The sequence below is a fragment of the Muscardinus avellanarius genome, assembly GCF_963383645.1.
Source record: "Muscardinus avellanarius genome assembly, chromosome: 1".
Taxonomy (NCBI): Eukaryota; Metazoa; Chordata; class Mammalia; order Rodentia; family Gliridae; genus Muscardinus; species Muscardinus avellanarius.
The window spans coordinates 142,450,101-142,477,501 of NC_137786.1; the positions used below are offsets into that span (position 1 = coordinate 142,450,101).

The 27,401-nt window shown below is 37.7% G+C and overlaps 1 protein-coding gene across 1 annotated transcript; it reads left to right on the forward strand.

The window, feature by feature from the left end:
* Positions 1–9,561: 9,561 nt before the first annotated feature.
* Positions 9,562–14,436, forward strand: BTG4 (BTG anti-proliferation factor 4; the record flags this gene model as incomplete). Its single annotated transcript, XM_080719081.1, has 4 exons — positions 9,562–9,734; positions 11,559–11,693; positions 12,493–12,691; positions 14,257–14,436. 4 exons carry the CDS (start codon positions 9,562–9,564, stop codon positions 14,434–14,436), a joined length of 687 nt encoding a protein of 228 aa, XP_080575207.1.
* Positions 14,437–27,401: the final 12,965 nt, after the last annotated feature.

The following is a 27,401-nucleotide window of genomic DNA, read 5'->3' on the forward strand; positions in this document are numbered from 1 at the left end:
CAGATCCTGAGGCCAGTAGTTCTACCATCTCTCAGGAGATGCAGCTATGAGGGATCAACATTTAATGTTTTTACAAGTTGGGAAATGATATTGGCCCTGAAAGGAGGACTATAGTACCTACTACAGTGTTCGCCTTGGCTGATGGGAGCTCTTTATATTCACTCTTGTGTCTTTTGATACGACCCACTGGTCTTCTGATAGCTACCAGAAAGACATTCTAGGCTCGTCTAATATATTACTTGAACTAGAACTGGAATCAGCTATTTCTCCAAAGAATTTTTTAGTGAGGAATGGTATTTAGAGACCACAAAATGAAAGCTAGTTTTGCTTATTCTCATTGATTCTAGTCCTTTTCAGTGGCTAGGACTAAAATATATATTTTTGAAAAGAAGGAATATCAAAAGTTTATATTAATATTTCAAATGTAACATAAGTTTTTGCTTTATTGATTTTATACTTTTATCCTTTTCTTTATATTAACATATTATTACACATAACATTAAATATCTATATCACCCTACTCTATTCTTTCTATATATATTCATATGTTTATTTAAAAATAGCAACACTAATATTACTGTAAATAATTACTGAATTGAGTGACTTATAAATAAATCACTGAAAGTGTGTCTTTAGAATATATTACAGTGTGTTTTAGTCACTCGAAATAGTCCTTTTGTGTATGTGGTTGTAACTAGATAAAATTTTCATCTCATCTACAGATTATATAAGTACAGTAGACCATAAAGTTCAACACATTTGGTTTTCCATTTATTTTGAACTTGTAAGTGAAATTTATTTTACCATTGTCTTTCATGTTGTGTATTTTATGTTAGATAGCTTATTATATCTTTTTTTCCCCTGAAGTACTCATAGCAGCTAAATTGAGACATGGAGAGTTAGATCAAACAGAAGTATAATAAATTTAATTAACTTATCCATGGCCATAGGAAAAGTAGAGATACAATCATAGCCTTCTTGATTTTATTTTACAGAAACAAATCATAGTTTAGAAACAGACAAGTTATGGGGTTCAGATCACAAATATTACCTTTGGGTGTGAAATCTATGAAATCCCTAAGTGCTATCTGCATATATGCAATGATGATTTGTACTATCTTAGTACAAGAATTTTGGTTTACATTAATCTTATGAAACCAAGTGGCTCTGATTTGTACTCTGATATTAGGATCTGAAGCTGATGAATGGTAAATACTATGATTATAAATATCAGATTCTTACCATACTCTCTCCATATAAATTTTGACCTGTTGGTAGATAGGAACTACATATGTTTTTCAAGTATATTATTTTAGGCAACTTTGTGTTGTTTTAATAACTTCTTAAAGTAAGACTGTCCTACAGAAATCTTAGAAAACCCATGTAACAGATATTTTATTTTGCCGGTCTGAGGATGGAACTCAGGGGCATTTGACCTCTGAGCTACAACCCCTGCCCTATTTTTTATTTTGAAACAGGGTCTCACTAAGTAGCTGAGGGCTGTTCATGAACCATGATCTTCCGGTCACAGCCTCCTAAATGCTGGGATTACAAGCGTGCGCCACCACACCCGGCTCATATATTTTTAAGAAAAGTTTAGATATTCTGGATTAAATCCAGGGGCATTCTACCTCTGAGCTATGCCCCAGTGCTTTTTATCTTTTATTTTGTAACAGGGCCTCACTAAGTTGCTGAGGGTCTTGCTAAATTGCCAAGGTGTTTTTTTTTTTTTTTTTTTTTTTTGCGGTACTAGGGATGGAACCCAGGGCATTCTACCTCTGAGCTACACCCCCAGCCCTATTTTTTATTCTTTATTTTGAAAGGTCTCACTAAGTAGTAAATGAGGCTGTCCGCAAGCCACAATCCTCCTGTCTCAGCTTCCCAGATGCTGGGATTACAAGTGTGCGCCACCACGCCCGGCTGCCAAAGTGGTCTTAAACCTTTTTGGTCTTCCTGTCTCAGCCTCCAAAGTACTAGGATTTCTGTCATATGCCATCAGAGATGCCTGCAATGCATCTATCTTCTCCCCTTTTTAAAATATGAGAGTGGTTTATATTGTCATGCTCGTTTTATTTTTTTTTTTAATTTTTATTGGTGCATTGTAGTCATACATCTCAATGAGGTACAAGATGCACACATGCACACATCACTCCTTTATCTCTTTCCCAATTCCCTCCCTCCTCCTTCCTTCTCATGTTTGGCTTAGTGATTGACTTTGATACGTTTGTGAATGTTTATCATGTACATTAGGGAATTTCCTTCTTCTCCCCTTCACCCTCCCTCAGTTAGGTTGCCTTATTTGCTCATCTATGGTTTCTCCTTCTTCGACTAGAGTTCTCCCTATAACCCCTTTTCTCCCTAGCTTCTGCATATTAGGGAGAGCATCTGATTTTTAACTTTTTGTGACTGACTAATCTTACTTAGCATAATGTTCTCCAGTTCCATCCATTTCCCTGTAAATGATGTAATTTTGTTCTTTATAAGTGAGTAAAATTCCATTGTGTACATATCTCATAATTTTGTAATCCATTAATCTGTTGATGGACATCTTGACTGGTTTTATAGTTTTGCAATTGTGAATTGTGTGACTATGAACATAGATATTTGTGCATTTGTAGTAGTTTGGTTTCCATTCTTTTGGATAGATCCCAGAGGCAGTATTGCTGGATCAAATGGCAAATTTGTTCCCATTCTTCTGAGGATCCTCCATACTATTTTCCAAAGTGGTTGCACTAATTTGCCATCCCACCAACAGAGTTTTAGAGTTCCACTTCTCCATATCCCCACCAGCATTGTTATTGTTTGTGTTTTGAATGATTGCCATTCTAGTTGGAGTTAGGTGAAATCTCAGGGTAGTTTTGATTTGCATCTCTCTGATTGGTAATGATGTTGAGCATTTTTTCATACATTTATTGGTCATTTGAATTTCTTCTTTTGTGAAGTGTCTATTTAGTTCACTTGTCCATTTTTGATTGGGTTATTTGTTTTCTTAGTGCTGCATTTCTTGAGTTCTCTGTACATTCTAGATATTAGTCCTCTATGGAAGGAATAGTTGGCAAAAAATTTCTCCCATTCTGTAGGCTCTCTACTGAGGTTCTTGATAGTTTCCAGTGCTTTACAGAAGCTCTTCGGTTTAATAGAATCCCACATATTGATCCTCCTTTTAGAGTCTTTTTGAGAATGTTTTTTTTTTTTAACCTGTGCCTTTGTGTTGAAGTGTTAGACCTATGCCCTCTTCAAGGAGCTGCAAGGTCTCTGGTCTAATTCCCAAGTGTTTGAATCATCTTGAATTGACTCTCATGCAGGGTGGGAAAGTGAGCTTTATTTTAATTTTTGTTGAAGAGGCTGTCTTTTTTCCAGTGTATGTTTTTGGCCCTTTTGTGTGGATTTGTTTCTGAGTCTTCTATTCTGATCCATTGGTCAGCTTTCCTGTATGCCAACCATAAATCCATTTTTAAAAATCCAGAAAACACTTCCACTCAGGATATCTCACAAAAAAATACTTAGGAATAAACCTAATCAAGGAGGTAAAAGATATCTACAAAGAAAATTATAAAACATTGAAAAAAGAAATCGAAGAAAACCTTAAAAGATGGAAAGATCTTTCATATTCTTGGATAGGCAGAATAAATATCAAAATGGTCATTCTTCCAAAAGTGATCTACAGATTCAATGCAATACCCATCAAGTTACCAAAGTCATCTCACAGACATGGAAAAATCAGTCCTTAAATTTATTTGGAACAACAAAACACCCAGAATAGCCAAAGTAGCTCTGAGCAACAAAAAACATACAGGAGGAATCACAATACCTGATTTCAAACTATACTAACAAAGCCATAATAATAAAAACAGCATGGTACTTTCATGCACTTTTTAAAAAGGGAAGAAGATAGGTGACTTAAATTATAGACCAGTGATCTTGACCTCAAGCAGGGTAAAATTCTGAAACATCTTATGAAACACATGACTGTCTGAGTGTTATAGAAGTTGGGACTAGGGACTTCCGGGAAGATGGCGACCGAGAAAAGCGGGGCTTAAGAGTCCCGCTAACAACCAATCTCCATTACCACAAAAAGAGCACCTTTCATAGCCAGAAAACACCATCACCAGAAAAACAAAAAAACCACCAGGCTCCAGAGAGAAAGCGGACTGAGAACAGAGCTCAGGGCCACAGAGGAGACACACGCGCCCGAGGACGCGGCAGCAGCGCCATACTGCCGGCCGCAGCGGCGAACTCAGCGGACGGCTACAGCAAGCCGAGGTGAGCCGATGCGGAACAGCCAGGCGGGATCTTTCGGCGCAGACAGCATTTAAAGCTCCCAGTGGCTGAGCTCAGCACACGCTGCAGGGATTCAGAGTGGAAATCAAAACCAGAGAAGAAAAAATACACCAGCCTCATGGCCGAGGGTGTGGCAGAGGCGCCATATTGCCACCGGCGGCGGCAGCAGCAGTGAATTCACCGAGTCCAGTACAGCTACATCCACGTACTCAAGAACAGTGAGTCAAATTGCGGGCCACAGAGGAGAAATCCCAGTATTGTGCCTCCTGGGACTTGACCCAGTGAGGGAGTGGTGGTGGCAGAGATATCACACCATAGGAGAGCGTGCAACCTGGCACCCCCCATAGTTTAAAGCAGCTTCTATCGACTCCCTGGGTCGGAGACTCTGTGATACAACCCAGTAAAGGAGTAGTAGGGTCTGAGATAATACAGACTCGAGATCCAGAGCACCTTAAGTGAAGCCATAGTGACCCAAGGGAAGAACCCAGAGAAGGCACAAACCTCCGAAATCATGGGAAAGAGGAATAACACTGAAGTAATGAATGTGCACAACCCTACAACATCAGAACCTGATAAAACAGAAAATCAGAGATTTCTAGAAGATCAAATCAGGAAAATAACTGTAGAAATAATAGAGGTGCTTCGAAAAGAACTCAGAGAGAGCCAAAAAGAGATAAAGGATGCAATTAATGAAGTAAAGGCCTCAATTCAAAGCACAAACAACCGATTAGACCACATGGAGAACAGAATCTCGCTCTTAGAAGATGAGCAATCCAAAAATGAATGCATAGTTTCTAATCTAGAAAAAGATATCCAACAGCAGGAATCTGACATTGAAGAAATATGGGCCCATCTTAAGAGAGCTAACCTAAGAATAATTGGAATAGAGGAGGGAAAAGAAAGTGATACCAAAGGGATCAACAATCTCTTCAAGGAAGTAATAGCAGAAAATTTTCCAAATATAGAGCAAGAGGTTGATACACAGATCCAGGAAACTTATAGAACTCCCTTTAGACAGGATCCGAGAAGAGGATCCCCACGCCATATAATTGTCAAAATGACCAATGTGGAAGCCAAGCAGAGAATCTTAAAGGCAACAAAAACAAAGGGCCAAGTGACATTCAGAGGCAAACCAATTAGAATCACTCCAGACTTCCCAAACCAAGTCATGAGAGCCAGAAGGGCTTGGAGTAACATATTCCAAACTCTGAAAGAAAACAACTTCCAGCCAAAAATTTCCTACCCAGCAAAACTTTCTATCAAATTAGATGGAGAAATAAGAAGCTTCCATGACAAACAGAAACTGAAGGAATTTATGTCTTCAAAACCAGCGCTAGAGAAAATACTCAAAGAGATTAACTACAAAGAAGAAATAGGTAACACTCACCAGAACCAGAGAAACAAGAGTTTCCATCCAACAGACAACTAAGATTGGTTATCTGTGGAGATTCATTATTTATGTTAGTCTTTTACCTATCTCTAAATTGTATTGTTTGCCTTTATTGTTGTTAATTTTTAGGATTTCTAGTTGGAATATTAATATATCTTCAGATATAGCATTTGGAAATATTTTATCCAATTCTATTAGTAACTTTTAACTCTGTTTACATTGTCTTTGGATATACAATATTTTCTTTTATTTTTTAGGGAGTTTGTATATTCTTCTGTTGCCTGTGCCATTGAAATCATATCCAAGAAATCACTGCCAATTTCAATGTTGTGAGGTTTTATGACCCAGATTTTCTCCTAAAAGTTTATAGTCTTAAGATTTATATTTAGGTCTTTTATCTAGTTTGAGTTAATACTTGTATGTGGGATTAGGTAAGGGCCCAATTTTATTCTTTTCCATGTAATTATTATTTTTCAACAATATTTATTTAAAAGATTATTATTTCCACCACCAAATCTTCGTGGAAACCTTGTCAAAAATAACTTGACAATATAGGGAAGAAGTTAGCTCTAGGCTTGTATTTAACTCCAATGGTCTATATATCTGCCTTTAGAACAGTACTACACTGTTTCAATTATTGTAGCTTTATATGGTTTGAAATCAGAAAATATACATCTTCTAGCTTTGTTTTTGCTTCGAGATTGTTCTGGGTATCTAGAGTCCATATTCCATATCAGGATAGATTTTTTTCTGAAAAATAAATATATGATAGTTTCACCTAAAAAAAAGAAAAAAATATTCTCTGGTAAGAAAGAAAGCAAAAAGAAATATTGAAATGTTATCTTTAAGTAATCAAAAGCTTGGTATCAGACAAATGAAACTGTTATGTGAGATTATCATTTTTAATTTTGGATAAATTGCTATAATACTAGATGTCAACCACTAAGCCAAGCATGGGAGGGAGGGATGGGGAGAGAATGGGGTGGGGATCGGGTAGGGGCTGACTGGGCGATGTGTGCATGTATGTCTACAAAAGTTTATATCCCACTATGATGTATGAATACAGTGCACCAATAAAATAAAATTAAAAAAAAAGAAGTTGGGACTACTTGGAACAGCAGGAGTCCCCAAAGAACAAGCCATGTCAGGTTAAACTGCCTTCTCCTTTTACAATCAGTGCTTTATATAATTGTATAATTTGGTCTTGATGAGAATCCTGCAAGACAAAAGTAGTAGTGATTCTATCAGTGGTGATAATATCTAACATTTACAGAGTACTTGCCATTCTAGGCATTTTGCATTTGGTCCTTGTAACAACTCTGTAAAGTGGGCCCTGTTGTTAAGTTTTCTATACACATACATATACATGAGGAAGTTGAAAGACAGAAAGGTTAAATAATTTGCTAAGGTAACACATTTAGTTAGAGTTGGGACCCAAAGCAGTACTCTCGTTCCAAATTCTGGATAAGAACATTTCTTTTTCCTCTCTTTGTCAGAGGTAGAACTTGAAGATTAGAGGTTAAGAAATTTCCTAAGCCTCTGGCAAGCTCAAGGACTAGGATTCTATCACACCATGTTGATTTTATAACTGCTCTGCTCTATTGCCTTGCTGTACCTTGAAGACCAGGCGCTTTAATTATCAACTGTAATCCTGTTAAGAACCCTCTGAGGTCGCTATGGTACCTCCTATTCACAGACAGAAAATGGAAAGGTAGCAAGTTGCCCAGGATCACACAGATAATGAGTTGTAAATTTGCAACTCACACCCAGGTCTGTCTGACTCCAAAGCCCATATTTGGATATGTTACACTGTGCAGGAAGGGAAGGATGTAACCAAACAACATTAGAAGAGTCTCCCTGCAAGTTCAGTGTGAGCTAGTGATGTGATGCCAGTGCCAGCAAGGTGGATGTCACCTGAGGCTCCTCCTGGAATTCTGTATTCAGAGTGAGGGAGGCCACAGTCCCATGCTAGTCTGTAGAGGTGGCACGCACCTGGAGCATTGTGTGCAAGTCAGGGCCTTGCGCTTTAAAAGATAATTACTGGCCCACCTGAAGCTCATCCTGATGTGAGTCCCCACCACTGCGAGCTATCTGAGAAATAGGTCCACGGGAAGAACTGTTAGCAAGTTGAGAACATTTAGTCTCCAGAAAAGAGAAGACCCAGGGGCCTGAATAGCTAGTGTGCATCATCCTGTAGCGGAAGGTCAGATACAATCTGTGTAGTTCCAGAGGAGAGCACGAGGCTGAACATATAGAAAACCAAAGAGAAGGATTTGGCTCCACATAGGAAGGAAGAAAAGACTGGTATGCGGAGTGATTTTGAATATAATGTGCCAATAAAAAATTTAAAAAATGAAATGGGATTACAAGTCCCGCAAAAGAAAAAAAAAATGAATGGGCTTCCTTTTTCTTTGTAAGAGAGTGAATTCTTTTTCTTTTCTTTAAAAATAATTTTTTTTTTATTATGAGCCCTAGGCATGAAACAGCTCTGGCCATCAACCAAGGCATCAAGCTGGGATGAACAAAGGACTGGCATCTGCTCTGCCCCTGACTGATATAAGAGTAACACCACTGATGAGGTGTCTCTTTGCCCACTGCCAGGGGTTGAGAGTGAATTCTTTTTCACTGATAAAGAAACAGTGACCAGTAATCGTGGGCGATTAAGACTTATATATACCAGGTGTAGTGGTTCTTTCTTTCTTTTTTTTAGTGGGTATATGAGTCATCTGGAAAAACGTGTTAAATATTGATTAGCATGCCTTACCTTTAGAGGACTGTTTCAGCGGATTTGGAATAAAGTACGAGAAACTGCATTTTTAACAAGTAACCCAGGAAGTCCAATCAGGTGATCACCGGTTCATCTTTTGAAAATTAGCGAACCTAAACTCAGGTTTCTTCTACTTATTCTATGAATAAGCATATTAGTACAAAGAAAGTGTAGAGTCAATATAATGACCATACAAAGAAAACGGTTTTAAGATTTATCAACGATCCAAAACAAAATTCTTCAATATGTTAACAGAATTAGAGATGAGATTATTGGAATGTAGGATATTAGGATGTGGGAAGAGAAGGCTTTATTCTTACTCTTGATCATGAAAAGACTAGATTTTAATAGAAAAATAGAAGATATAAATTCAACTTGAAAACATCTTTAAACACTTTAAATTAAAAAAAAAAAAACCCATTCTATTGCCGAAGAGCAATTTGAGACTGGGTTTTGCTATGCTGCTCAGGCTGGTGTTAAATTCTAGAGACCTGGTAAAAGCCCTGTGCTGATTCTAATGGACAGCACGTGTGTAAGGTGACCCACCAATCAGCCTTCAGGGTCAGGCTAATATAAGCTTCAGCCTAAAACTCCCAGAACATAGTGTGGATGACAGTTGGCAGCATGTGATGTGGTTGGTCTTCTAACTGGCCTACTTTTTGTGGGGATGAAGGAGATTTTTTTCAGGTAAGTGTAATAGATGTTTGATAACCTCAAAGCATGAGACTTTGCAAGTCACGTTTTCAAACTCTTGTCTACTGAAATGTTTTACTCTACATAAATATGTGTTTAAAAAGTGGTGCTTGGTCTAACTTACTGTGCCACATTAGGATCTTGTTTTTTAAAGTTGCAGGATAATATTTTGTTAAGTATTTTGAACTTTTGAAAATAATTTTTTCCTTTAAAAACCTTAAAATGAGCAAATTGAGTAATTTGTTCTTGGCTGTGTTGCTGATAAGTGTTAAAATACTTATTTAGTTCATCACAGACTTCTTTCTAGCAATTGATTTCTGTCTTACACTTAAGGAGTATAAAATTCCAATGGCAATTATATATTGATAAACCCTGTAATTTATGTAATTTCTTAATAATTTCAGGTCTCCTTATAGATTGTTCTTGCATCATGAGAGATGAAATTGCGACTGTAGTTTTCTTTATCACAAGATTGATGAAGAAACATCAAAAACTAAGAAAACAGCAAATAGAAAACTTTGCAGAAAAGCTGATGAAAATCTTGTTTGAAACCTACAGCGGTCACTGGGACCCTGGTTGCCCTTCTAAAGGACAAGCCTTCAGGTAAGAGCTAGTATGTGGCCTGGCAGAGGGAAGTATCCTACAACATTAACCATCTGTTAGGAAAATGCTACAATTTTGTTGTGTGTCCACAGATAAGTTTTAGGGGTTTTAGATTCTTTTGTTTGAACATGGGCTTGCAAGAAAGAGATGTGGTAGATGATGTAGTTCAGATTCCCAAACCTAAAGGCCTACTGCTCCTCTTTCAGAAACAAACAAACAAAAACAAACAAAAACAACCCAGCACCCGCTGCCTCTGCTTCCATTGCCCTCTTATTTTTATTCAAGGCTCCCCAATTGTACCCAACACTACTACTGCTGCCTGGCTTATTCCAGCACACCCTGGGGGCTGATAGCACCTCACTTTGGGAATCTACAGTAGTTAAAAACTACAGACCTATATGTGAGGTGGATTAGACAATTTCTCCCCCCCCCACCTCTGAGCTACACCCTTAGCCCTATTTTATTTTTTATTTTGAAACAGGGGTTCACTAAGTTGTGGAGGGCCTCACTAAGTACCTGAGGCTGGCCACAAACTTGTGATCCTCGTGTCTCAGCCTCTCAAGTACTGGGATTACAAGTGTGTGCCACCATGCCCTGATTAATTAGACAATTTCTCTCACCTTCCTGCCCTTCTGAGACTGGGTCTTGCTCTGTTGCTCAGGCTGGTGTCGAACTCTTAAACTCTAGCTATCTTTCCACTTCAACCTCTTGAGTAGCTGGGACTACAGGTGTGTGTAATGTGCCAGGTTTAGACAATTTCTTTTTTCTAAATTGGTGTATTGTAATTATGCATCATAATGAAGTCCAGTGTGATACAAATATCCATTCACTTGTGTGTTTCTCTCTGGGTCTCATTCTCCTCCTCCCCAGTCTCATACATAAAATTAAAATTGATATTGATACTTCACGTATAAACATAGAAATTGTTTGAGTCATTTCCCCTTTCACTTTCCTACTTCCCTTCCCAAAATTCTTCTACTATCTCTCCTTACTTATTTAAAGTCCTTTTTGCTTCCCCAATTCTCTCTAGCTTCCACATATGAGTGAAAACACATGGTCCATTGTGTCATTTTCAGGGAAATGGATGGAACTGGAGAACATTATGCTAAGTGAGATTAGTCAGTCACAAAAAATTAAAAGTTGTATGCTCTTCCTAATATTCGGAAGCTAGGGAGAAAATGGGTCATAAGAGGAACTCTAGATGGAGAAATCATAGATGAGCAAATAAGGTGACCTAACTGAGGGGGAGGGGAGGGAGGAAAAGGGAAATTCCCTAATGTACATGATGTATATTCACAAACATATCAAAGTCAATCACTAAGCCAAACATGAGAGAGAGGGAGGGAATGGAGCAGGAATTGGGGAAGGGCTAAATGAGTGATGTGTGCATGTATGCCTCTACCATCTTGTACTCCATTAAGATGTATGACTACATTGCACCAATTTAAAAGACACAAACACATGGCCCTTCACCTCTTGGGATTGACTACTCTTGCCAATCTCAGGAAGTGCAGGACATAATTTTATTTATATCCATTTTCCTGCAAATGGCATAATTTTACTCTTCTGATTGGCTGAGTTGTGTAAAATATACAGTGAACACTGGGTGACCTGAGCATGTGATTTAATGATACAATATACATTCTGAGCCACTGTCAAAACAGTATGTTACTCCTACCTGTAAGAGTAGAGAAGAGAGGAGGAGAATGGGTTGACTTGTGTGAGGGTAGGGGGTGGGATTTGGGGTAGTACATCTATAATGTGATTCTTTTGCTAAAGCCATTTGCCATCATGTCCTCTTTTCCCTTTCCTCTCTGCCTAAAGGTGTATCAGGATAAACAATCAGAAAAAAGACCCCATTTTAGAAAGAGCTTGTGCTGAGAGTAATGTGAATTTTTTTCACCTGGGACTTCCAAATGAGATGACCTTATGGGTAGATCCCTTTGAAGTATGTTGTAGGTAAGTAGCCTCAGTTTGTGTGATCTGTGACACCTGGAAATCTTAGGTTATTTAGTCAGCTCTAAACACCTTTGTGACAGACAATGCTCTAAAGACTTGGTAAGGCAGCCAGGACAACACTTAGCTAAGACTTTAGACAACAAAGATCTCCATTAGGAGTAGATGGAATTGGATGTACAAAGATTTTGCAGAATATCTGTAATGCGATTGTGTGTGTGTGTGTGTGTGTGTGTGTGTGTGTGTGTTACAAGAGATTAAACTCAGACACTCTACCTCCCAGCAACATCCTCAGCCTTTTTTTTTTAAACAGTCTTGCTAGGTTGCTGAGTCTGACTATTTGAAGAGGCTGTCTTTGAACTTGTGATCCTATCTCAGCCTCCAAAGTACTGGGATTACAGGCATGTACCACCACACCCAGCTTTGCAATCTGACTTTAATTGGTGCACTGTATTGCAGGCTATAGACTTACAACTCCTAAGTGTTGTAGGCACTATCAAGAGGAGTTATCTATAACAGGGTAGTTGTGTGTGTGTGTGTGTGTGGGGGGGATTCAGTCCATTAGCTGAACCAAAAGATACTGGGCTTAAATCTTTTTCTGAGCAATTGGCCAAAAGATCGTTTACAAGACATCTTCACTATATTATAATGGTGCAGTAGCTGAAGATCACTTAAAAAAAAAAAACCATCCCTTTAAAAAATAACTCTTTAAAAATTAGTGTGCTATCTCCAGGCAAGATCATAGAAAAAATTGTGGGGAGTTGAATCCATAATGAATACTTTAATTTCTTTTTGTACATAGGTATGGTGAGAAAAACCATCCATTTACAATAGCTTCCTTTAAAGGTAGATGGGAGGAATGGGAACTATCTCAACAAATCATTTATGCTGTCAACAGAGCCACAATCGACTCCTCCTCTGGCACTTCCTCCGATGAAGAAAACTGTAGCAGGGAACCTCAGACCATTCCTAAAGTCAGCAATCCGAAGAGTATCTATCAGGTTAAGTGTGTCCCAGTTTTCTCTATACCTTTTCTATTACAAATTTACAAAAGATGTACTCACTGCCAAAAAGAAACAAAACATGGAAAGGATGAAACTGTAAAGATCCCACAGTGTTAATATCTTGGCATTCTTTTTCCTGCTCCTCCAACTTCTCTGTGGTACCTCTCCTTGACTGAGGTATTAGGATCTATATGATCCTGTTCCATTATACAGTATTTTTAAACAAGCAGGTTTCCCTTAACTTAAATAACTTCAGAGTAAATATAAGGGGATCTTGGGGGGGCTCTGTAAAAATGTCAGTTTGGAATATCCAGAAAAGAGCAAAAGCCTATGATCGTGCCACTTAGAGGCAGTTTGTCTTAAACAGTTTTCCTTTTTAAACTCAAACTCATCAAAACGTATACATACTTGTAGAGGAAATAAGTTTCGCTGGGCGTGGTGGCGCACACTTGTAATCACCGCACTTGGGAGGTGGAGACGGGATCGCACAGGTTCGAAGCCAGCCTTGCTGGCTTAAGAGACCCTGTTTCCAAATAAAATATAAAATAGGTCTGGGAGTGTAGCCCAGAGGTAGAAGGGTTCCATCCCCAGTACCACCAAAAATAAATAAGTTTCATGAAACAATACTTACCCTTACTAGGAGCAACATCCCTGATACTTCCAAGTGGATAATTTCAAACACCTTAACTGATTTCATGACCCACAATTGAAAGACACTAGAGGGAATCTCTAACACTTTGTGTGTGTGTGTGTGTGTGTGTGTGTGTGTGTGTATTAAAATTGTACAGCAGTTTATAGCAATCGCGAAATTAAGTATTAAAATCTTCATGTGTCCAAATGTTTTGAACGTTTACTGTCTTAGGGATTTTTTTCTTCTCTGATTCCTTAAAGTCCTACTATATTACTGCCACCTCTTCATAGGTCAGAAGTGTTTTAATTCCTTTTTATATTATCAGCAAATACTTTCACCTAGTATTTGCTTTTACATATTTTTCCCTTTTACATGTTTCCTATTTTACATATTCTCTTCATATGTATATAACAGTTTAAAAGTATATAGTAAGACATTTGCCCTTAACTTTATGTTTAGGCTTAGAAAAATTTCATCTAGGGATCAGGTCTATAGTCACCTAAAACCTTTCAAAGCAGTATTTTTTGTTTTTTGAAAGTCTGGTCTGTAAAACATCTGTACCAGTCAACTGGAATGTTTACAATAGGTTCTTCTGGGTCTTGGCCCCAGAGATCATGATTAGCCTTTTTGGATTGAGGTGGCGGGTTGGGTAGGGTAGGGTAGGGGAGAACTCAAGAAAATTCAGATATTAATTTGTAAGTTTTTTCAATTGGATTAAAAATTAGTTTTTCCTAAGAGGTATAAAAGCGATTTTATTTATAAACTTAGGGCGTATAAAATGCTGGCAGATTTTCCAAAGATGTCTGTTCTCATTTCCATTCATATGTCCTCATGCTTCTGAAAGGCTTCACTTTTGAGTTATAGGTTCATATTTATTCCTTAGAGCTACGTACTAGTTTAGTGATCTTTATTTTTATTTTCTTTTTCCCAGGTTGAAAACTTGAAACATCCCTTTCGATCTTGGTTCCACATCTCCCGCAAAAAGAGTGTGGCAGATGGTCGTTTGGGCTTCCTAGGGAACCCTTATCCTGTACACAAGAACCCCAGGTGTGCAAGGCCTGCTGCTGTGCGCCGGGTGGACAGGTACCACTGGGTCAACACAAAACGATAATCCAGCGGCCAGGAGAGCGGTGCGAGAGCACAGAGGAGAGGACGATGATTTAAGCTTGGCCTGTGACCGAGAAAGAACCACTAGGGACTTGAGTGCATGATGGTGAATCTCTGCACACATGTCCTGACTTTGTTCTTAGCTGTTACTTTTAATTCATTTTGTATGAGGTTTTATGTAATACTAAATGAATGACCCAGTGAGGTCATAGCATGAAGATATTGACCTGTGATGAGATTCAGTGAATTTCGAAAAGTCACCTTCCTAGTTCAGTTTGTTACAAGACAGTTTTGTTTTTTCACTAGCCTTTTTTTTTAAAAGCAATTTTTCATTTAATGAAGAGTGATTTTATTAAAAACAGTGATAATAGAGTATTCTAGCTTCTACTTTATTGCCTGTTATAACTGTTCTGTTTCACAAGTCTGCAAGTAAGAGCTTGTTTGAAAATTACTTTAAGACACAAATTCCCTTCTTTGTATGTCTTTTTAAAATTTAAGACTAGTAATAGACAGTATGACTTCATAGATATGATACATATTATAGGCGATCAAAGCAGGAAAACATACTATCACAAAAATAAACCTTCTTATCCATTTAGAAATGTCCATTAACATGAAATGTTGGCCATCTTTCCAAATGCCATCTGTATATATATAATGATGTAATAACTGATATATAGATAAGCAATTAAATAAAGTAATATTAGAGGAGCTACTCATTAAATATCTGAATTTGATTTTATTGATCTTAATAAAACAAAAACCTGAAGCAAAACAAAGTCGTATTGAAAGATGTGTCAGCTTTTTTTTTTACCAAAGTATTAAGTTTTATCTAGGATTGAAAAAGGAAACCATTAGGAAGATAGAACAATTAACCCTCCCCCCAATTTTATATGAATTGATGATGAACTTAGCATTCTTAATTTTTTGTTTATTTACCATATCATTTTTAATGTCAAGGTTCAGCATTTGTTTTGTCTTGAAAGAATTACTCATATAGATCTTCTTATTTACAATTCTATATTTAAATGAATTAAATGCTCATCAATAATCTTCTACATGTGAGATCTATTTTGTTTCATTCTTGGTCATTTGGAATTTATTAAAAAACTTTCCCACAAATCCCTCACAGGTGAATTAAGTGGAAGAATAACTGTTGGTCATGGTTCTGTTGCTATGCAACTTCATAGACATCATACTAATCTAACATTTCTGGCATGATATGTTGCTGTGATAAAATCTGAAACCAGTTAGATGTCTTGAACTCTCTGCCACTTGCACAAACATGTACATTTACTTTTTTCCCAGTGGTGGGGATTGAACCCAGGGTCTTGCAAATGATCTACCATTGAGCTACATTTCCAGCCCTTTTTTATTCTGAGACAGTCTTACTAAGCTGCCCAGGCTGCCCGTGAACCTGTGATTCTCCTGCCCAGACTTCCCAATAGCTGGGATTACTGGTATGTGCTACCAGGCCAGTCTGCACTTCTTTTTTATTTTGAAAAAAGATCTCGCTAGGTTGCTGAGAGTCTTGCTACATTGCTGAGGTTGTCTTTGAACCTGTGATCCTTCTGTCTCAGCCTCCCAGTACTGGGATTATAAGTGTGTGCCACCACACCTGGCTTGTTCATCGTTTTTGGCATATGGAAGGCTGGATCTATTATAACATCGAGCGTGAGTAAATTTGTCCTCTCTTGAGCTTTCTGGTATAGCCTGGCAGTTGTTGGAATATCCCTGGATTTCTTTGAAAGTGACTTACACTGGTTTACTGGTATGACAACAGACCATCTCCTGGAGGTGGGTGTAGTGTCTGCCAGTTTCTGTGTGTGCGTGTAAATGAGTTCTAATCTTAAGAAAATATGGCCAAAGCAAGACTTAATGAGCATGGGCCTACTTATTAAGCTTTAAGATGCTGGCATGTATTATTTTTTTTCATTGTTTTATTTTATTTGAATCTGGTAATATTTCCTTTTCTGTGCCTTCCCACTTACCTTATGCAGTCTGTCAACAATAACTGCTGCTGGTTTTGTTCCCCATCCCAATGTAATTCTTTACTTACTGTCCAGTTTAAAATGTTTGTTAGGAATTCATTCAAGTTCTGGGACATGGCTTGCAATGCTCTTAGTGACCGAGCTTCCTGCTTATCTTTCCAGTCTAGTTTCTTGACTCCCTTTTCTGACTCTAGTCCTTAACAGTGCTCTAGATTGGAATACTTTTCTCCTTTCCTCCTAGTCTCCCCGCTTGTTTTTTGGTGTATTGCCTGAGATGCTAACACTTCCAGGAAACTTCTTCCTCCCCAAGTACAGCTTCTTTCTAGTCATATCTTGGGGTTCCTGTAGCATCTTATCTGCTCCTATGGAAGTATTTACCTACTATAATGGTTTTTATGGTTGTCAGTATCCCTGCCAGGAGATGGTGAGCTTTCAGAATGAAGATCTCATATTTCCATATAACCTTGGTATATAGTAGTGTTCATACCTACTGACTAAATTATATTACTGGGGACTAAATGGTTGCCTAATATATAATCTGATAACATACCATTAAATAATACTCCTTGGCTGATTATTCTCTCAAGTAGGAAGCTAGATGTCATAGACTGGATGGTATTCAGCACAGAGAAGTAGCTGCTATAAAAAACATGAGGTTGTTTATTCTTTACACGTACAATTTGGTCTGAGAATGCCTTGCTCAACTGCTTCTTGGGGTCCCTGTTGCTTCCTAGGGTCATGAGTGGGCAAAACCACTCAAAAGGCTGACTTTACTTTCTGGGCATCAGTGGGCTGAGCTGCTTACAGTGGGTTTCCCAAGTATGTTTCAGGGCCAAGAGTGTGTGAACAGGATGTCTGGCTACTTCTAGGGCAGCAGGTGTATGGCCAGGGCTGACTCTTCTCTGGGGCCTTCATAGGACATGCTGCTCAGGGTTGGCTACCCAAAATTTTCCCGAGGTCGCAGGAGGATTGGCAGGGCTACCTCAGTGGTTTTCAGGTTTAGGTTGGTGTAGCTGCTGGGGTCAGCTACTGGGATCTTCATAGGACACTGGGTTGGTGGGGTCCCATGATGGCTCCATGTAGCAAGAAGATGGGTAAGAGAGGGCTAATGTGTGCAGGAACCTTTCTCTAGACCTGTTCATCAGTGTGGAAATCCAGCAGCTCCGTAACCTGAGCTCAGGGCCTGTGAGGGCTGTTTTCCAGAATAAACGCCTCAGGTGTTTACAGTGTGAGTGGAAACTGTTGACGGCCTTCTGCTTACACTTTCCCCTCTGAGTTCATCTTGCCGTGCTGGTCCCACCCTTGTATGTATTACCTGTACTTATATGTACAGACCCTGTAGTAATAGCCTTCTATTCATTCCTGATAACAGTATTTTGTGTTTTCTGTTCTCAGTGTATCTCAGTGTTATGTTACCATCTCAGTCATAAAGATCTGTCAATATTGTAAACCTTTTCAAAGAAATGGCTTTCTTTTACTCATTTTAAAAACTCATTCTGTTTTTAATTTCATCAATTACATCATTTGGGTTTGTTTTACTCTACATTCTTGAGGTGGGAGGCTAGGTTACTGATTTGAGACTTTTCTAATACCATTACTCAACACCAAGTTTCCCTGTCACCACTACTTTAGCTATGTCTTACAAATTCGGTTATGTTTTATTTTCATTGTCATTCAGTTAAATGTGTTTTTAATTTTCCTCAAGATTTTTTTGACCCTTGGATTATTTTGAGGTTGTGTTGTTTAGTTTTCAAACATTTGAATATTACCTTTTTTGTGAAATTTTTTTGTGGTACTGGAGATTGATTTTAGGAGCATTGTACCCATGAGCTCCACTCCTAGCCATATTTTATTTTATTTCTTATTTTGAAACAGAGTCACACTAAGTTGCAGAGGGCCTTGCTAAGTTGAAGCCGGTCATGAGCTGGTGATCCTCCTGTTTCAGCCTCCCAAGTACTAGGATTACAAGAGTGTGCCACAAAGCCTGACTTTTTTTTTTTTAATTGATTTTGACTTTTGTTTCATTCTGATTGGAGAGCATACTCTATTATATTTTCATTTTTTTAGTTTGAAGTTTGTAATATTCCTGGATATGATTTACATTGATACATATTCTGTATACTTGGAAAAGATGTCCATTTTTCTATTGTTGGAATTTTTCATAAGTGTTAGATTCTGTTGATAGAGATGTTCTTCTATATACTTGTTTATTTCTTGCCCATTTGGTCTATAAATTGCTGGGAGGAGGTGTAGAAGTTTCTAACTATAATTGTGATTTCTCTAATTTCTTCTTTTGGTTCTATTAATGATTCACATATATTGTAGCTCTGCTGTTTTGAGTATAAATATTTAAGATTGCTATATCTTCTTGGTAAATTAGCCCTTTAATTCTTATGTAATGTCTCTTTCTTTGATGGTTGACTTTGCTATAATGTTTGCTTTATCTGATATTAATCTATCCACTCATGTTTTCTTTCTTTCCCTCCTTTTCTTTTTGTGGTGCTGGTTGTTGAACCCAGGGGCACTCTACACTCTGAGATACACCCCAATCCTATTTTATTTTGAAACAGGGTCTTACTGAGTTGCTGAGGGCCTTACTGAATTGCTGAGGCTGGCCTTGAAATGGTGTTCTGCCTGTGTTAGCCTCATAAGTACTGGGGATTACAAGTGTGTGCCACCATTCAGCTTCATTTTTTTTTAGTGAATGTCTTCATCCTTTACTTTCTGCCTATGTCTTTTATTATATTCAGAGTATTTCTAGTAGACAGTACATAATTGAGTCCTATTTAGTTCACTCTGCCAGTTTCTGCCTTTTAATTGGTATCTTCAGACTATATCTATTATAAATGTAGATATGGTAGGCCTTAAGTTTGCCATTTAATTTTTGTTTTCTGTTTTCTCTTTGTTTTCTTTGTCTTCCTGTGGCAAGAAATTCTGTCTTGTCTTATCTATAGTGTTTTTGAGTGCTTCTCTGTGTATGGCTTTTTAAGTTACTGCTGTAGGCCAGGTCTGGTGGCACACACTTGTAATCCCAGTACTTGGGAGTATGAGACAGGATGATCACAGATTCATGGCCAACCTTAGTAACTTAGTGAGACCCTGTTTCAACACAAAAATTAAAAATAAAGGCTGGAGGTGTGTCTCAGAGATAGAATGCTCCTGGGTTCAATTTCTAGTACTCCCTCCCCACATACACACAAAAGTTACTACTGCAGGTTTTGCATTATATGTACATAACTTACCATAGTATTAATGCCATTTTATCAGTTTCAGTGAAGTATATAAACTATACCACTCTGTTTTATTATTCTCTCACATTTATAATTGTACATAATTTACAACCACATAACAGCAGTGTTGCAATTTTTATCTCAACTGTCAAGCATAACTTAGAAAGCTCAAGAGGAAAAGGAAGGTCTATTGCATTTATCCATATCTTTGCTTGAAACAGGGTCTCACTCAGTTGCAGAGGACCACACTGTTCTTTCTTCCTTTCGGAAAGAACATTCCAAGTTTCCAGCTTTTGTTTCTTGTTTGTTTAGAGAACTTCATTTAGCCTTTCCTTTATATTTGCTTGAAACATGTTCTTAGCTTTTTTGGTGAATGTATTGGTTTTTCTCTACTGAATATAGAATTCCGTGTTGATGGTACTTTTCTTTCAGCACTAGAAAAAACATTCTAATTTTTTTTCTTTATAGGCATGCGCCTTCAGGTGAGAGACTAGGCATATGGGTTTGGATCTTAAATGCCCTCAAGGCTCATGTGTTAAAAGCTTGGTCCCCAGTGCAACAGTGTCCAGAGGTCGGGCTTCCAGAAAATGATTACATATGAGGGCTCTGACCATATTGGTGGTTTAATCCACTGATGGATTAATAATTTGATGGCATTATTGGGAGGTGGAATAGCTTCCAGGTGTAGCTGGAAGAGTGGTCCTTGGTGGTGTGCCATTGGAGACTCTATCTTGCCCTTGTTTGTTGTTTACTGTCAAGAGCTGAGCTGCTTTCCTCTACCATGATGCTCTGTCTCACTTCAGACCCAAAACAATGGGGTCAGCCAGCCATGCACTGAAAACTCTGAAACTGTGAGCCAAAACAAGTCTTTCTTTAAGTTTTTTTTTTTTTTTTAGGTATTTGTCACAAAACTAAATGCTTACCAACACAGGATCTTATTTAAATATTATTTTAACTGGCTTACTTCAAGCACTAGAGGGAGTGTGGTGGGAATGGAGGTACTATCTTGTTACTGCTTAATGAGAGCAAAAGTCCAGATTCTCCATTTGGCTTGTGTTGATACCCAGACAAGGAGTTTTTCATTACTGTTGGGTAGGTGTGGAAGTTCCAGCTTCACAAATGGTCTCTAATAACATTGTTAAAAAGGTGTCCTCACTACCACTGGTCAATGAAAGTCCTGACTTTCCACTTGGTCTCCTGATTCCAACTCTTCAGGGAGGGCAGGCATCATGACTGCCAGGTGTCAGTGGATGGCCAAACTCCCCATGTGATCTCTACTGACACCATGGGGTGAGGAAGGGTCTGTTTTTGCCCTGCTGCGATGAAAAGATAATTCCCAGTTCTCTGATTGGTGTTCTCTGGCACTACCCCAGAAGGAGGATGGAAATGAAATATACTTCTATCCAACTGTTGCTGGTATGAGTGGGGTCAGTTTTTTTCTGTGCTGTATTGATAGAGAATTTATTGTTTAAAATTTTTCTGCCTTGCTAATATGTCCTTTTCATTGGTCTTTTGGTCCAAGAGAACAGGCTTTTGGGGTCTTTTATGATCTTCATCCAGGGGTGATTGAGTTGTTGGCTTAGTTTCCAAGCCTGGAATATATGAAGGGAAAAAAAATTTGTGAACCTCACCACCATTTCCTTCCTTGTGTTTTGAGGCCCCTAGACAGTCTACATTCTTCTCTATACCTTGTAGGGTCTTCTTTGTATCATGTATGCAATACACAAGGATTTTAGTTGGGCTTTGTGAGAGGACTAGGGAAGGATATGTCTACTTCATCTTTCTGGAAATGGAAGTTCATGTACCACCTTTGAAACAAAAAAAAATTGTAGGACAACCAAACATATTTCTGGGAAAGGAATCATTTTCCTAGTACTTGGTAAAATATGATTTTTATACTTAATGAAGTTTTCTTGCCATTTTTTCTGATCAATGGGTTGTACATGTGTCTATGTATGTTTGCACTGGAGCTAATTCCCTAAAGATAAGTAGCATATCAAAAATTAAAGGAAACTTGCTATTGATTTGATTCAGCAATAAATACACATAATACACCGGGAAAGACGGCATGATCCCTGCCTTATAGTTGTGGCATTTCCATTAAGAAGCATGCACTTACTAAAAGCTGGCAGCTTCCTGTATATTAAGAGAAATAAATGGAGGGTCCTAAGAGTCAGCCAGGAAATGAATAGGATTATGTTTTGGCAAGTGTTTGTTTAGCCAAGAATGAGGAATATAGAAGAAAGATCTCTAATTTCTGCATTACTTTTTCTTGCCACTTTTTCCAGAGGCCCTGGACTCTTGGCCTAACTACCCTAAATAGTCTTGTGTGTCTGGCTTGATTGATCTTCACTTTGCTTTCTGGGAAATACATTTCATAATTTATGTGAGTAGCTAAATAAAGTTCTTGAGGACATATACCCAGTATTAATCAAATCAAACTAAGACTCTTAAAGTCTAGAGAGTCTTTAATTTGGTGAAATTGTTTATTGGTTTGGGTGTGCTTTCTTTAATAATCCCTAATGCATGGAAGAGATGGGAAAGCGGCTTCCTCCTAGCTCACTTGTATGGGCCACTACCACTTTATTGATATTTGTGCTAAGAACGCAGAAGATATTAATTGGAATAATTAACGAGGCAATTATAAGGCTGACAAACTTGGTAATTACTTTGATTGATGACTAATCTAACTATGGAAGCTGAATTACGCTAAGTGGCCAACCTCTGGCAACAAAGAAATCAGAATTCAATGTCAGTATGAGATGGAGGAAATTGCAGTATAGTGAGTTGATTCTGAGCAGAGGTTCTTTATGGCTTGGTTCAAAAATCTTTGTTAAACTTTAACTGCAAATTTTATGCTGTCTCATGTGTTTTTATTTTAACTTATTTTTTTAAAGTAGTTTATCATTAGTGTTTTGATTGGTTGGATTTAGAGCTAAATTCTTAGAAATGCATGGATATTTCTTAATTACGATAAAAGACCTGCAGAGGGAAAATGTTGAATATGAGGTGGATACTGAATTGCTGATTAGTTACCGTTCAATAATCATCTAAATAATGCTTGCATTAAGGTTTAATTCTTTATTAGTCTTCCTTCCATTGTTTAGGAGACTCATTAACAGTTATACAAAATATCCTTTTTACTAATCTTTTTTTTTTTGTTGTTGGTACTGGGGATGGAACCCTTCTCTAGGCTACACTCTCAGACCTATTTTTATACTTTTTTATTTGGAAACAGGGTCTCTTAAGCCAGTGCGGCTGGCTTCGACCTGCGTGATCCTCCTGTCTCTGCCTCCCAAGTGCGAGGATTACAAGTGTGCGCCACCACGCCTGGCTCTACTATTCATCTTGAAGCACAATAAATAGAATTATCCAGATGAGAAGAAGCTTGATTTGCAGCCACTGGATTTGTAACCTGAGCAGGCTTTTGATTTAGTTTGTATTTTGGGCTGGAATGTAGCTCAGTGGCAAAGCACCTGCTTTGCAGGTGCAGTGCTCTGGGTTTGATCCCTGGTTCCAAAAAGACAAAACAAAACAACCCTAGAGTTTGTATTTGAAATTTTTTTTACATTAAATTCATGTGATGATGGTGTGTCTCTTGATTGTATACTTTTCTCCACCTCCAAAACTTCAATTTCAAGTGACTTGTCTGTTTGAAGTGTCCAAAGAGAATTGTCTTTGTCACATAGCCTATATTTTAAGTACTTTCATTCTAGATTCTCAAATATAGTACAAGTATATGCATTTACTTCGTGTAATTCAGTAACAGTCTTAGATAAGCTATACTGATTAAATGATAATATGTACAAAATTTACATTTTTAGAAATAGGTCAGTCAGCCAGGCGTGGTGGCGCACGCTTGTAATCCCCGCCCTTGGGAGGCAGAGGCAGGAGGATCGCACAGGTTCCAAGCCAGCCTTGCTGGCTTAAGAGACCCTGTTTCCAAATAAAAGTATAAAATAGGTCTAGGAGTGTAGCCCAGATGAAGAAGGGTTTCCAGGAACCTCAGTACCACCAAAAAACAAAAACAAAACAAAAAATAGGTCAGTCAATATCTTTAAAAAATATTTTAAGATATGAGACTTAATGATCTTTCAGTCATGGTAAAAATATCAGCAGGCCTCTTATTTTCTGTGGCAAACATTAGTCCCTGTTAGATTACATATACACTCCAAATTAAAAAATATATTTATGTGATTTATATATTAATACTATAGATGTTGTCAAATAATTCTGTCTTCATCAGATATTGATGTTTAACCTTTTAATCATGAAGAGTAAAATGAGATCACCATTCTTTCTAGATCTAAAAATAAAAAAAATTATTTACTTTTTAAAAAGCATCCTATAAAATGAGGAAAGATAGTTGCAGAACAATTTCTAAAAATAAAAAATAGCTGGGGGTGGTGGCGACGGCACACGCTTGTAATCCCCGTGCTTGGGAGGCGGAGACAGGAGGATCACATAGGTTCCAAGCCAGCCTCGCTGCCTTAAGAGACCCTGTTTCCAAATAAAATATAAAATAGTTCTGGGAGTGTAGCTCGGATGTAGAGGGTTCTATTCCCAGTACCACACACACACACACACACAAAAAATCTAGTGGAAAATAAGCAAAAGGATTGAATAGGTAATTTACAAAAGAAAATATTAAAATTGCATATAAATACAGGAGAGATGCTGAGTTTCACTGGTCATCAGAGTGCAAATTAAAACTACAGTGATATATTATACTTCTGGGAGAACTGATAAAATATAAAAGATGTAAAATATCCAGTGTTAATGTGAAGCAACCAGAACCTCTTTCCTTATTAGTGGTAGTATATAATTAATCACTTTAGAGTTCTAGTTGGCAGTATCTATCCATGCCCTAAGACCCAGAATAGTTATCAGAGGGTACACAAGACTATTAATTCCAGAATGGAGAATACCTACATGTGCATCAAGGTATGAGACCTAAGATCCATCATCTAGTGACCTGGGAAAACTCTTAAAGTAACTGGTGATGTGACTCTTTCATGCTGCCGTTAATTCCCAGTCCTTTGTTCTGCTGCCAATTATAAATATGGCTTAAAACACATACTAATAAATTTCATGGTATATAGCAAAGTATAATCTTAAGGTTGTTGATCATATAGGCATCTCACTTTAACTTCACCCTCAAGTTGATCTCTTGGCATTCTTAGGATTAGTGCTCTGCAGCATGGATGCTTTTCAAGAAATGTCCCATATTGGTGAAGAGATCTTTTTTTTTTTCTAAATCAGAAGTATGAGTACCCTTGATCTCATTTTTTTATAAGTATTCTTGGATCTACTGAGCCAAAATGTGGACTTAAGAGTACTATATACAGCCGGGCGTGGTGCGCACGCTTGTAATCCCGGCATTCGGGAGGCTGAGATCGGAGAATCGCGGTTTGCGGACAGCCTCAGCTACTTAGTGAGGCCCTCTGCAACTCAGACCCGGTTTCAAAATAAAGAGTAAAAAAATAGGGCAGAGGTTGTAGCTCAGAGGTAGAATTCCCCTGGGTTCCATCTCCAGACCTGCAAAAAAGAAAAACAAAAACAAAGAGTACTATATACAATTCTGCTTTTATAATAAAATGAGATCTCTTCATAGACTGGTTGGTAGACAGTTGTAACTGCCTTAGACAAGTTTTTTTTTTTTTAACATCTCCCCACCTCAGTTTTCCTATCAGTAATTTAGGAATGAGAGTACCATCTACCTTATAAGGGAATGGTGAAGATGAACATTTAGCATCACATCTGGCATGTGATGAACATGCAGTGTTTGCTATTACCTATCTGGTTATCTCTGTCGGTTTGTGGTATTTCAGTATAGACTACCAGAGTCCATAGAAATATATTTATTCATTAACACAGTAAATATAACAAGTCTAGTATGAGCCTGGCACTGGGCTATATCAGGAAACTACCATGTATCCTCATGTAGCTTATATCATAGCAGGGGAAGAAAGCAATAAGTGCAAGTAAGTAAATTTTGTAGTATACCAAACCCATTGTCGCATGCCAAATCCCACCGGTATGCTGATTTCACTTCATTTGAATATACCCAGAAGTGGAATAGCTGGGTCATATGGTAGATCTATTTTTACTTTTTTGAGGAGCTTCCAGATTGTCCTTTATAATGGCTGTACTAATTTATATTCCCATCAACAGTGCATGAGTCCCTTTTTCTCTACTTCTTTACCAATATTTTTTTTTTGACAATTGCTGTTCTAACTAGGGTGAGATGGTATCTCATTATACTTTTAAATTGGCTAATGATATTGAATATCATATATATAACATATATGCATATGTATCATATATATGTTAGCTGTTTATATTTTTCCTTTTAGCAGTGTCTATTTGTACCATTTGCCCATTTTTTCAATCAGGTTTCTTGTTTTTCTGTTGTTAATTTTTTGAGTTCCATATAGTCATCCGACAGATCAACATTTGGGCAAATATTTTCTTTTGTTCTATAGGCTGTCCGTCCACTGTCGATTGTTTTCTTTGAGTGCAGAAGATTTTTAGTTTGATTTAATCTCATTTGTTATTTCTCATGTCTTGAAGTGTTTGTTTCACAAAATATTAAAATTTTGTAATCCTTTTAGTCAGTCTTTATTTTTTAATTGGAAAATTAGTCCCTTTACATTCAAAATTATTATTGATAGGTAAAGACTTACTCCTATCATTTTGTCAAACTCCTTCTAGTTATTTTGAATACTTTTTCTCTCTTCTTCTCATTCATTTTTGTGGTTTGATGGTGACTATACTGACAAGGCTTGATTCTTTTCTATTTCTTTTGTATATCTACTCTTCTAGTGGGATTTATCACTTCATATGCTTCCACAATGGTAGTTATCTTTCTTTCATTTTTAGATTTAATACTCCCTTCAGCATGTATTGTAAGGCTGGTCTGGTTGTCATAAATTCCCTCAGTTTTTGTTCTTCTCAGAAGGACTTTATTTCTTACTCATATCTGAGGGATAGCCTTGCTGGGTATAGAATTCTTAGTTGGCAGTTATTTTGTTCCAGGACTTGGAATATGTTTCATTTCCTCTTGGCCTGTAAGGGTTTCCTTCCTTCCTTCCTTCCTTCCTTCCTTCCTTCCTTCCTTCCTTCCTTTTTCTTTCTTTCCTTCTTTCTTTCATGTGGTACCGGGGATTAAACCCAGGGAATTCTGCCTCTGAAATATACTCCAAGGTCTATTTTATTTTTGGTTTTGAAACAGGCTTTTACTAAGTTGTGGGGGGCCTCACTAAGTTGCTGAGGCTGGCCATAAACCTGAAATATTTCTGTCTTAGCTTCCTATGTACTAGTATTACAAATGTGTGCTGACCTTGGCTGGCTCTGTCAGGGTTTCTGCTGATAAATCTGCTGGTAGCCTAATGGGGGTTATCCTTAAATATAACTTGGTGCTTTTCTTTTGCAAATTTTAGGATTTTTCTCGTACTCTTAACAATTTGACTATAATATGCCATGAAAAAAATCTTTTCTGGTTATGTCTATTCAAGGTCCTATAAGCAAGCCTCTTATACATATGTGTCCCAAATTTCCAAAATTAGGGCTATTTTCTGCTATTATTTTAATAGGTTTTCCATGGCATCAACTTTTTTCTCCTCACTTCCAGGTATTACACAAATTTGCTTATTTAATGGTGTCCCATAGGTTGCTCTCTCATTCATTTGTTCTTTTTCCATCTGATTGAAATATACCAAGAGACAAGTTTAGATATTCCTCCTTCC